The sequence below is a fragment of the Periplaneta americana genome, chromosome 3 (assembly GCF_040183065.1).
Source record: "Periplaneta americana isolate PAMFEO1 chromosome 3, P.americana_PAMFEO1_priV1, whole genome shotgun sequence".
NCBI classification, from domain to species: domain Eukaryota; kingdom Metazoa; phylum Arthropoda; class Insecta; order Blattodea; family Blattidae; genus Periplaneta; species Periplaneta americana.
Genome location: NC_091119.1, coordinates 198,223,796 through 198,237,228, shown reverse-complemented (window position 1 = coordinate 198,237,228; position 13,433 = coordinate 198,223,796). Strand labels below are relative to the sequence as shown.

At 34.0% G+C, this 13,433-nt stretch overlaps 1 protein-coding gene across 4 annotated transcripts in view; it reads right to left on the bottom strand.

Annotated features, from left to right (window-relative positions):
- Positions 1–4,152: 4,152 nt before the first annotated feature.
- Khc-73 (Kinesin heavy chain 73) overlaps positions 4,153–13,433 on the bottom strand; it is a 734,708-nt gene continuing 725,427 nt past the window's right edge. For all 4 annotated transcript variants that reach the window (XM_069822453.1, XM_069822454.1, XM_069822455.1 and 1 more), the window contains 2 exons: positions 12,715–12,885; positions 4,153–9,588 (listed from right to left, as the gene is read on the bottom strand). In XM_069822453.1, the coding sequence (XP_069678554.1) occupies positions 9,500–9,588; positions 12,715–12,885 (260 nt within the window). In that variant the 3' untranslated portion in view covers positions 4,153–9,499. The remainder of the gene's footprint in view (positions 9,589–12,714; positions 12,886–13,433) is intronic.

Sequence of the window (13,433 nt, the reverse complement as noted above, 5' to 3'; positions counted from 1 at the left end):
AGAGGACCACACATTAAAAAAATTACATCATTATGATTATAAAGTGGTTCAGTGTGGAATCATGTCTTCTGTAATATAGTTTAGTAAAAAGTTTTATATATTACCAAGGAGTATGATAAATTTCCAGAATTTTTATGTTGTGATTAATTATTTCAGATATGACTGCACAATATATTATATATACTGTATTTTTAGGACATTCTATCACTCCAGGAACAAGTTCTTCTTATGTCTTACAAATGAGATCCAAGCTAAGGAACCACAAGTACTAGAATTACATCAAATCATTTGCTAATCCTTTCAGTTTCCAGTTACATATCAAATCCCAAGCCTACTGGAGATGGCAGTATGAGATCATTTTGCTGAAGGAATATAAAAATCACCATGTACAAACACCCATTCCATAATGGAGTTCAAACTGCAACCTCAGAACTGAGAAAATCAAAATACTATGCTTTGGCAACCTCGGTACAAGGTTGGTTCAATTATAAAACTTTATCATTGTCAACTTCTCATCTACTTAATATTACTTCTTCCGAATACAACTGATGCTCTTTGTTTAAAGATGTAGACCTACTGGAAATACCTAATTCCATAGTTTATCTAGTTTCACTGACAGTTGGACATGCAGTACATCTTATGTCCCTATTTTAGCTTTCAATTGCATTTTTCAAAGTTTACAACAAAAACAAATGAATGCTAGAGACAAGGACGCGGTGCTAGTGCTATACCATAGCTGAATTGGTGAATTTTTCAAGTTGAATTGGTAGTCTGCCATTTTAATAGTGAGGTCCACGTCTCATCACCTTGCTGAGGTCACACAAGATGATGGATTATTCTCTCTATTAACAATCCTACAATAACAGATAGGATTTCTTTTTAAATTGGTACGCATTTGTTTCCAGTGATCTTATATAATACATTAAGGGAAAACTCCACTGAAAATGATGAAAATTTTTCCAAATTTTTTTTAGCTATTTCACTTATTCAGAATTTATATTTTTATACCCCAAATGGATTCAGCTCAATTCTGATTACAAATACTCGTATGTTAACACTTTTTAAATTAAGGCTAGAAGGGGGTGTGGAATTTAAAGAGCTGTCAAAATTGTTTTTCATCGAAGATTTCTTTTTTAAAATTTCTGATTACAAATCTAGTAACTTTTTGTTAGCTCCCTGAAGTTACTAGATGAATGTAGCGGAGGAGAATATTAATTTACATAAATATTAATTTTATTTTCAAATCTATTTTTCTGTGTTCATTTTTGTTGATTCAACACCAACTTTCTTATGCCAAATATTAATCAATCTGGATGAAATTTTTACTGCAAGTATTTATGAGGTAGCTGCATGTTTCTATGCTTTATTTTGTGAGAAATGCTGCTAGTTTATTTTTCTTAATGTTGCTAGTTTATTTTATTAATATTTTTCTTAAGAAAATAAACTAGCAGCATTTCTCACAAAATAAATGCATAGAAACATGAAGCTACCTCATAAATACTTGCAGTAAAAATTTCATCCAGATTGATTAATATTTGGCATAAGAAAGTTGGTGTTGAATCAACAAAAATGAACACAGAAAAATAGATTTGAAAATAAAATTAATATTTATGTAAATTAATATTCTCCTCCGCTACATTCATCTAGTAACTTCAGGGAGCTAACAAAAAGTTACTAGATTTGTAATCAGAAATTTTAAAAAAGAATTCTTCGATGAAAAACAATTTTGACAGCTCTTTAAATTCCACGCCCCCATCCAGCCTTTTTTAAAAAGTGTAAGCATACGAGTATTTGTAATCAGAATTGAGCTGAATCCATTTGGGGTATGAAAATATAAATCCTGAATAAGTGAAATAGCTAAAAAAAATTTGGAAAAATTTTCATGATTTTTAGTGGAGTCTTCCCTTAAATAAACCATTCCAAGCAACAAGATTCAGTTTTCATAATGTATATAGGATTGAAATTAATTTACAATAATGTGCAAATTATTTGGGACGAATATATCTGGAGTGCTTGGGAAAAGTGACACAAGTCAGTTTCCACAAATCTTTTTTATTAATTATTGACAACTTACGGAACATCTGGTCGCTTGGGAAAAGAGACATAAGTATTTCTCCCATTACAATAATTCATACAGAAAAAAAATCAAATCGACATAAACCAGTGTAAGTTGTCAATAAATTATCAAAAAAGGTTTGTGGAAACTGACTTATGTCACTTTTCCCGAGCACTGCAGATATTTTCCCATAAAGATGGTTTCCTTAAGGTTACACCGAAGTGAAATTTTGTCAATTCTGTTAAAAAAATTCGTTTTTCTATACATCTTGATTACAATGATACACTTTGTATCACTTAACAATTTAGTTATAACAACTTTCAGGTGTTAAATGGAAACTAAGTGGTAAAATACCTGGTTGACTAGCAAGGATCTCACTAGTTCTGAAGATGGCTGATACGAAGTCGAAACTGGTCAACTAGGTAATTTACCACTTAGTTTTCATTTAACATCTCAAAGTCGTTATTATAGCTAAATTCTTAGCTTCGATTTTTCATTTTTAACATAAAAAGTTGTATATGATTCAGAGAACCAATCCACAAATTTTCATGCAGAGTAGGCCCCTTCAATCGGCTGTTTTGACCAACTAGGATTGTCAGGTTGTATGTTTTTCTGTGTTCTTACTTTTTCTGGATGCTAATGTGGCCTTAAGTTTTTATTCCCCTGTACAACACTTTCTTCCTCTATTTCGAATTTGGTGTTGGGTAATAGTAAAATACTGTATAACAGTTTATATTATTTTTGTTATTTTATCGCTGGGATTTAGATTTTGAAAACATTTTCACGTTGGTACTATTGCAAGATCACTCCATTGCTTATAATTAGGAACCGGATTTTTATGTAATATCAAGGTGTGAAATATGTACATATTTATGTAAGAAAAATAAGCTGAATATGTACCAAAATATGTAAAATCATGAAAATATTTAATATCAATATGTGGCAGGTATAGGATAGGTAAGACTCTCCAGTTGTGATTTCATAGAGCACCCGACTTTTTTACTGCATACTTGACACATTGCAATTTTTCCATCTGTAGTGATACCTTCGTCCATCGCAATCCATGATTTTATTTTTGTCATTAGGATTGAAGATACAGGGGCCATTTTAGTTACTGGTAGTTCAAAGCAGTAGATAAACTCACTTGCACTTTATACCGTAAGTACTAAAACTAGAGAACTGAGTGAAATGAATGACACAACATTACTGCAAGCACTGTTTCGCTTTACTGGATTAGGAGAAAATAAGAGGAGATGTGGGACACATGCGTTTTAGCTGCTGTAAGAAACAAAGTACCTACTAAAACCTCAAACTATAGGCATTTACAAACTGTTGTTTGCATGGAACTAAGGACGTTATGTTTCGTGCCAAAATATATCTTTTCTTGGGTAGGTAAAAAGGCTTTTTAAATCTGTGTATTTCAAACTGTAAACTTCCCTAACAGAATTTTTTTTTCCCCTTTTAGAGAAGTAAAAATGAATAAACCCCCCAAAAATGTAGATTTATGTAATACGAAGCCATAATATGTAATGTGGGGTAAATATGCAAAAATATGTAGTATCAAATTTGATTATATTAATGGTAATTACAAGATTCGCAAAGATTTGTTATTTATATACGGTTAGGTTGAAAGGAATATAATATGTAATTACATAAAAATCCGGTCTCTACTTATAATTGATAGTCGCAGAGATCACTCATTGTTACAATCAATACTGCTATCAATGGATGTAGTAGTGGTAGACTCATATCTTTCATACTGAGCATACCTGGATCGAATGCATTTGTGAAACGAGTGTTTTTAATGATGAAGAACACGTGGACTGATGTGAGCAACAGATGCTCACCAAAACTGATAAATTCAGAGTTTCAAATTGTTATGAATTTTGACATGCCCTGTAAAGAGTTTTATAATGTATTAAAAAATGACAGTAAATTGCTAAATCAGTTTTAAAATAGAAAGTGTCGTTAAAAATTAAATACTAAGACATAAAAATGTGAATGTATGTACAATGGTTGTATGTGTAATCCTTAAATAAGTAATTTTTTTAATAGAAATTAGGAAAGCATGAGTCACTAAAAAAGTCGATAAAATGTTTTTACTTTGAAAATTTGGCAACCCTACGACTGGCATTTAATTAAAAGATTGCACACACTGGTGTATTGTGTGATGCAAATGAAGAGATGAACACGGAACACACAAGAAAATGCACACAATTTACACAAGATGACATCATACAAAAATACCGAGGTTCGATACCCAGTCCCGGAACAATTTTTCCCTTTAATATTATTCAAATTAGCTTTACAGGAAGCTAAGCCTGGAAGCCACATTCGTACTACTTTCCCTTCAAGAGTGTATTTAGTGAAATGTTATGTTTTATTTAACGACACTTGCAACTGCCAAGGTTATATCAGCGTCGCCGGTGTGCAAGAATTTTGTCCTGCAGGAGTTCTTTTACATGCCAGTAAATCTAATGACACGAGCCTGTCACATTTAAGCACACTTAAATGCCATCGACCTGGCCCTGGATTGAACCCACAACCTCGGGCATAGAAGACCAGCACTATATCAACTGCATCAACCAGGCCGATCGTATTTAGTGAAAGTTTCAAGTATTGAAAAAATAAGGATGGGAAACCCATTAACATTATTAAATTTATCTCTTCTATACAGTGGCGGCTGCTCTTTATGTGTTGCAGTCCTGCAGCACACAGTTAATTTTCTTTCCCTAACATAATCGTATTTACGTTTTCTTTCTTTCATTCGTGTTACGTGTTCCAATGCACGCAGAATCAGGAACTGCTATTGTCTATAGCTTGTGCATTGTCTGCAAGTCCCGGTCGGTAATGTGTGCTGACTTCCTTATCGCAGTGAACAGCAGTGAAATGCAACGAACCTTGCACATGTGCAGAGAGCTTACATTCGCTTGTTGTATGACGTAATCTATGGTGAGCTGCAAGGGAAAGCAGCGAATTGAAGTGACTCGTTCGCATTGGCGTTTTATCAAATCTACAACCAGTCAGGAGTGAGTGACAGTTTGTATTGATGGGTGATACAATCTACAAACAATTTCGCGGAGAAGCAGTCATGTACTATTTGTGAGTTTGTTTCTATTTTAGAAGTTCTGATCACAGAATGTAGGGACGACTATTTAATTCTCATGCTAATTATTAAACTTTCCTGTAAAACTGAAACGTATTGTTTATAACATTTATTATTAGCTTATTTATATGTACTATATTTAATACGATTTAATTAAAAGATGCTGTACTCTTATTGCACTCTTTCAACCTTCCGACAGATGGCCTGAATGCATTGGAATGCTATTCGAATTCAGAATTTTAATTGCTGGTTGCCGACATGGAGGGGTTGAACTCCAAAGTAATTAGCAGCAGTGTCTCCAACTGGACGGAAATTCCGTCAGTTCCATCAAAACTGACGGAATTTCAATGTAGCGGACAGAAAAGAATGGCTTTGATGGGTGACGGATTTTCTGGCGGAAATTACTGTTTACATCGTCTTTTGACTATTTTTAGCTGCTGTCACTTTTAATTGTTTAATTTCTGGGGGAACATAGACCAACCCTGCACATCAACTGCAGAAGTAGAGGCAGATGATGTGGATTAATTACTATTATTTTAATCAAGATTGGTAAGGAAGTTGCGTTAATATTTGCTTTCATTTTTATATAGATATATTGAGTGGGTCTTATTATTTTTTTAATTTGAACGGATTTTCAGGTGTTAGACTGACAGGGATACAATTTATGTGTTGGGAACACTGATTGACAGCTTCTGCAGCATGATCTTCACACTACTCCACTAGTGAGTAGAACAACCAAATTTAACGACTTTTTAAAAGTGAATTTCCAATATTGTAGCACACTCTCATTTTCAGCCACGAGCCGCCACTGCTTCTATAACGAAAAATGTTTCTGATTTCTCTAACAACACAGAAGATGAACTGAATGTGTTGCCTGTTGAAAGAAGTAGAGTTAAGATACTTGCAGAGCCTAAGTTTATTTTCTTTACATAATTAACAAATTAATTCTGACACGAATAATTTATGAGATGTTTAATATCGTAATGTGGGACTAGTTAAAGTCACGCTGTCAGCATTTGAACTGCCACACAGCAGTACAAAGAAAAGCCACAAAATTGTTCATAATTACTGAAATCGTATACAGGTCATATATTTGTAGTTTTTTAGTATTAAACACTGATTTCATGTTATTTATGACTAGAATACATTATTTTCGATGCTTTGTATCCTTCCACAATTTCCCCCTCTTCGATTTTTCTCGTCCGAATTAAAAAAAAAAAGAGGGGGAGAAATTACGAGAGTAAATACGGAAATTAAAAATAACCACAAAAAATTGGAAAATATCTTCAAGCCCTTAATTCCTCTTCATAGGTTATAGTAATTATTATTAATTAACGACTTTTGTCCACTAATAAATAGTCATTAGCTTTAAAAAAAATCCAATATCTACTTAATAGTAGTAATAATTAGGTGTATAGCTTTTCTATTATTGCACATAAAAATAAATCCGCAATGCGACAGTCCATTAAAAGGAAGGGCTGGCCTCACATCCACATGCTTCAGCAGAGGTGAACGATCATCCAACCAGAACAGAGGTATCATATGGTTAGTATGATGATCCCCCTAGCCGTTATAGCTAGCATTCTTTACCAGATTTTGCTACCTAGCATAGTTCACGATTATGAGTGGGCACTGGTCCCATACGCTGGCAGAAATTTCCTCCCCCACGAGGACTCGAACCAGTGTGCATTCTATAAAGCGAGTTCTAGGCAGGATGCCTTAGACCACATGGGACATTACTGCACATAACTCAGATAATTTTTTTTTAAATTTTTATTTATTCCTCTCACACCTCAACAATGTCTCAAGGGGCAGCTTTCTTTTCTCTGCGGAAAAGATACACTCAACCCACAAGAATCAAAAGCACTCTTCCACAGGACATTCTACTAGACTCTTCAAATTCATCTGATGAAGAACACATAATTTTATAAATTTATGAAATAATTATTTTCAAACATTCTTTTTTCTGTCACAGAGGGACCCATAAATTGATCGACTTCCTTCTTGCTATTTAATTGCACAGGCCTGCTATGAAAAAAAAAAAAAAAAAAAAAACTTTTAAAAAATTTTGGCTCTTCTTTATGTATTTTTGTGTGCTGAAGCCAGAAACGATATAAAAATGGCACATCACGCATCATTTTTACACAAAACTATATTTTATGTTTTATAGTATACTGGTGATTTTGCTGCATCCATAAACCAGTGCTCTAATGTAAAATGATGATTAGCATCAGAAACATAATCTAAAAGGCTGTGTGATGTAGAAAGTGAAAGTCCTAAAGAGTTTACCAGTCTAAACTCAATGATTTAATAAGAGATTTAGGATTACCCACGTAGGTTTATAAGCTATTTCTTATTTAATTACACTTACTTAAATATTGAGTTGAATTGAAATCACAACGCAACACAACTGAATTATGTATTGAAATTAATATCAATGCCAATATTACTAATTAATATTAATTCACAAGCTTAGGTACTTGCTTTTTCATCAGTTTCCTTTATTGCAAACCGAAATTATTGCTGCCAACATAACAGAAAATAACTGCCAGTTGTAATATTTGACCCGAAATTCGTAACAAAGTTGGTAAAAGAAAATTCAACCTGAGAGCTATAATCCATTAGAATATGTAGTAATAAGGGCAAAATGGTTAGGTTTCATCCTTAGAGTATTAAATAAGGTGATCTGGACTATAATTTGTCCCCATTTCAGAAAATTTCTGCAATTTAATTTCCACTTGCATTATTCTTTATTCTGGTTGTTGCATATGTACCATCTTTCCACAATTTCATAACACGAATTTCACAAGACACAAATTGCTAATGTCACATGACTGTTGGGCAAAATTCGTATAATATATGTACTAACCAACACACTGTCGTTAAGACACATTTCTAGACCATCTTCACTCAAAAACCTCTTTTATTACTCTGTTCTTGAACGAACTACAAACCATTCTACCTGCCATTTAGTAAAGTGTCGCATATTGCAAGACTTTGAGCTTCAGACACGACTATCATTCAACTTGAAATGGTCACACTTTCTGCCTCTAACATTCACTTAAGTTTGATAACGTTGTACATTAATTGTCATTTTCCATTTATCACACTGACATTATGCTTTTGGCACGATTTAGTGCTTTATGAGCAAATAAAACACAGGAATAAAATTAACACAACAAGTATATAGCTTCATTGATTAGCACTGTTATCACATATGTAGAAATCAAATAATAGCTTTCCACGAATTAAAATATTATGTTCAATAACCTTCCACTTAAAACAACAATAGAATTAATTTCTTGAGCTCGTCCGATATTGCTGGTCGATATGATAAAGCTTTAAGTATATTATTCTACAATGCAAAAAAGATAACAAAACACATTATTACAAACAATGATTATTGTTAAGGTTATTGAAGTTGCTGGTTTCACTTATTATTACAGCAAAAATTGTTCACACACAAGACATTCTGTCATCCCAACTTTTACCATTAGGTAGAACAGGGGGCATATGATAAAGATAATGGAATGTTCACAATTTGTGTGGGAAAAATAATGGAACATTCTTCAGAATATAATGATCAGATATCTGTGGCTCATAATTTTCACCATGTGAAAGTATTACAGTACACCATTACCTTTCCTCGTATGTATAAAAGCAACGTAGTATAAAATGCCAATGGGCAAAATGTAAACCAACAATAATATTTTTCTTAGCTGCACAATTTCATTTTATGGAGGGAAAAATTACCATGACAACCATTTTGAGTGTATTCGCTTCCTCTCGTCAGAGAGAACATGGCTGCCAAATCTATGAAATAACTTTCAATAGAAAATGCTGCCATTTATATTTATTTGAAGATGCGATTAATGGAAATTGATTCCATTAAAGAGAAGAAAAACACGAATAAAATAGAAATATATATTACATTTTCAATTAACCTACATGCACAAATAAGCAGTTTGAGGCATTAGAAGGAAATTCAAAATGTACATAAAAGGAGTTAAAAATAAATAAACATCGTGAGAACGTTAACGTAGCAACGCCTACATCTAAACCTGCTTGCAATTTATAAAATGTACATCCCTTTGAAAATGAATAGGTATACAAACACAAGATAAAAAGTACAGTACATTACCTCAAATTACTTACTTGTGTTCTCTTTATGAAGCCCTCGTCTACATGACGATACTCAACCTAACCTAACCTAACCTAACCTGTGCACATGATGGGTTGAGGGCTAGCTGGCTGGTTGATGGTTGTAGGCAGCTCACTCAGGCCAGAGCGAGGCCCGCTCGTTAACTAGTTAACAACAACTTCCATCACAATTACTTTTATTTACTCCTCGGCAATGACCTTGTTCCAACAGAACTGAGTCCATCCCCTCGGCTACGAGACCGATGAAGTGTAGAGAGACCTTCCCCTAGACAAACAACAGTCAACAAATGTACTGTGCACATTTTTTTATTGAATTATAGGCTTCTGTTTTTATGTGATTCGTATTTGATTCTAACAACATTAATATGTATTTCACTATGTTTATTTTTATTTTATGCTCGACCATGCCGAAATGTACACCTGGTAGTAGCCCTTTAATGCACCTCATTGAAGTACACCTATTCATTATAATTCAGTTGTTCAGCCAATGAGAAATCTCCATTGTACTGATTGTACCATTATAAAACCGCAAGTATAGATTATTCTCGGATATGCAATCGAAAGACAATTAGCGAAAAGTCACGGAGGCTGGAAATCCAATACTGTCGCAGAAGGTTATGTTCTGTTACTATAATAATTAGCGTTAATTGTAAATAATATTCAAATAAATTCAATTTGTCATCTCGTTTTTCAATTCTAAATCAATTTCCAGGTTATATCAAGCCTAATGTTCATATTATTCTCTAGATTATATCAAAATCAATGACATTCGTGTTTCGGGAAAAATCAATACTTTCGCGTCTGCGCACATCTCACAATTCAGGTCAGTTCTGCTCCTCACTTACATAACCATAACGTGAATACTTCTGAATAATTTCAAGTTAGAAATATGGTCGAGCATAAAAAGTCGTATGAAACTTGCCTATAATGGTAATTAAGACGCTCGTATGAAAATTATGAAACTCGCTTGCGCTCGTTTCATAAACAAACATACTCGCGTCTTAATTACTACCATTATAGGCTCGTTGCATAATGTACTATTATGAGGTAAATTTTTATGTAACTGCCTTTTTTGATCTCATTATGTACCTAAATTGTATCAGTATGTAATTACTTAATTCCGATCCAGTTTTATATTCAACTATGTAAGCTAGTTTTATTCCTGATTGAGTGTAAGAGAAGGCCTTACGGCCTTAATTCTGCCAGGTTAAATAAAGCCATTATTATTATTATTATTATTATTATTATTATTATTATTATTATTATCATTATTACTTTCAACACGATATATGTTGACAAACAATGATTTTTTTAAATTTTTTTTTATTGGGTTATTTTACGATGCTGGATCAACATCTCAGATTATTTAGCGTCTGAATGATACGAAGGTGATAATGCCGGTGAAGTGAGTCCGGGGTCCAACACCGAAAGTTACCCAGCATTTGCTCGTATTGGGTTGAGGGAAAATCCCGGAAAAAACCTCAACCAGGTAACTTGCCCCGACCGGGATTCGAACCCGGGCCACCTGGTTTCGCGGCCAGACACGCTGACCGTTAATCCACAGGTGTGGACAACAATGATCTTCAACAGTAACGAATGCCTTGATGTTTACGAACTCTGTGTTTTGTACAATTCATAAAAATTAAAAAATTCGTACAAACATTACATAATGACATGTGGGGAATAGTAATCAAAACTCTGGCTAAATCTTTGGCAGTCATAGAATTTAACAGCACACTTTAAACTATATGTGCTTTTTATAGGTAATATGAAGAAGGGGAAGAAAAAGCGACAGATGTATAGCTTTATATAGAACTACATTGTTGTTGTTGCTGTTGTTGTTGTTTTCTAATGCCAGGCGTTTGACAATAAAATCATTTGACCTCTTGCACTCCATTATTTTTCAAAGATATTATCATGGCCAGCCACTGAAGCACAGATTTTGAGGTGTTCCGAATCCATTTCTTGGCTTGAGTTGCACAAAGGGCAGTTAGGGGACTGATATATTCCAATTCTATGCAGGTGTTAATTAACAACAACAACAACAACAACAACAAATAGAACTACATGTGGGTGCAATCACACAAAGAGGATACTAGGAGAACAAGGGGAATCAATCAATCTTCTTAATGTATCCAGCTATTTGCTGACAACATAAAGTCCACTATAGTCCTCTGTAGTCTTTAGAACAAGGGGAAGACAAGGATAAAGAAGGAAGACAAAGAAAACAAGGGGAAGACAAGGAGAACAAGGACAATACAAGAAGAACAAGGGGATTACAAGGAGAATAAGGAGAATGCAAGGAGAAGAAGAGGCATACAATGAGAATGGGAATACAAGGAGAACAAGGGGAATACAAGGAGAAGAAAGGGAATACAAAGAGAAAAGAGGGAATGCAAGGAGAAAAAGGAAAATACAAGAACAAGGGGAAGACAAAGAGAACAAGGGAAATAGAAAAAGAACAAGAACAATACAAGGGGAATACAAGGAGAAGAAAGGGAATACAAGGAGAAAAGAGGGAATGCAAGGAGAATAAGGAGAATGCAAGGAGAATAAGAGGTATACAATGAGAACAAGGGAAATACAAAAAGAACAGAAACAATACAAGGGGAATACAAGGAGAAGAAAGGGAATACAAGGAGAAAAGAGGGAATGCAAGGAGAAAAAGGAGAATGCAAGGAGAATAAGAGGTATACAATGAGAACGGGAATATAAGGAGAACAAGGAGAATGCATGAAGAATAAAGGGAGAACAAGGAAAATACAAGAAGAAAGAGGGGAACACAAAGAGAACAAGGGGAATATAAGGAGAACAAGGGGCAGAGAAAAACAAGGAGAAGACAAGAAGAATAAGGGGAGGACAATGAGAACAAGGTGAAGACAAGGAAAAGAAGGGTACCATAATGCAAAAATAACAAAGGGAAGACAATGTGAAGGAGAGAAAGAGGAAGATAAGAAGAACAAAGAGACTATAAGAAGAACAAAGGAGAATACAAGAAGAATAATGGGAAGACAAGAAGAACACGGGGGAATGCTACGAGAACAAGGGGAATATAATGAAAACAAAGGAGAATAAATGGAGAACAAAGAGAAGACAATGATAACAACGGGAATAGTAGGTGAACAAGGAGAAAATATAAGGAGAACACAGGTGAATGCAAGGAGAACAAGGGGAATACTAGGAGAACAAGGAGAATATAAGGAGAACAATGGGAAAACAAGAAGGACAAGGGGAATACACTAGAAACATCAGGATATGAACCCACTATTTTACCACTGAGCCACCTTACACAGTCCTAGAGACATTATTTGGTTAGAACATACAATGGTTCAATTTGTGAAACAGAAAACTGGCAAATTTTATAACATTGCTCCTCCGAATTACAACTCACCTCTGCTACTGCTCCTTTTCATAGTTCCACTTTCTGATTGCCTACTGCTGCTGCCAACTCGCATGGCACGACCCCGACGGTCTTGGATCAGCTTATCTGCTCGCACGAAAATCCCACACTTGGGCCTGCATGTGAAGTAGCGTACACCTTGCACTGACCCATCATTTTTACCTAAGAAAATATGAGCATCATCTAATGAATACCGCACCTAAATACAATAAAATTAATTTTTGTATAAACTTTTCACCACTACAAATTATATGAACAATTTTTACATTTTTTTTTTTACAAATGATAATTTGTAATCGGTTCGATTAATTGATTAAATCGACAGCTCTAATTTAAATACACTAAAACTTCGTTAATATGCTCCAGCTTCTAATTCTATCCCATTCTTTACACTCTTTTTATACGATCCCTGGACACTTCATATAAAATCATTAGGGCTAGGATTTTGATGAAATTGCATCTTTTTTCTAGTAAGCCAGAAATATTGCTGCTTTATTTTATGTGTTATGTGATAAACTGTGTGTTTTAAGACATATTTGTTAGGGCATTTTTTGCATTTTTTGCCTCTTACAACTCATAAGAGCATCTTTTGTTTTACTCCGACATTTTTTAGGCATTTTCATTTAATTTTGGCCGTAAATCCCCATTATTAATATAAAATAATGTTTATTTCCTTTGATATTTTGTCCATTAATACCCATAATTTTTTA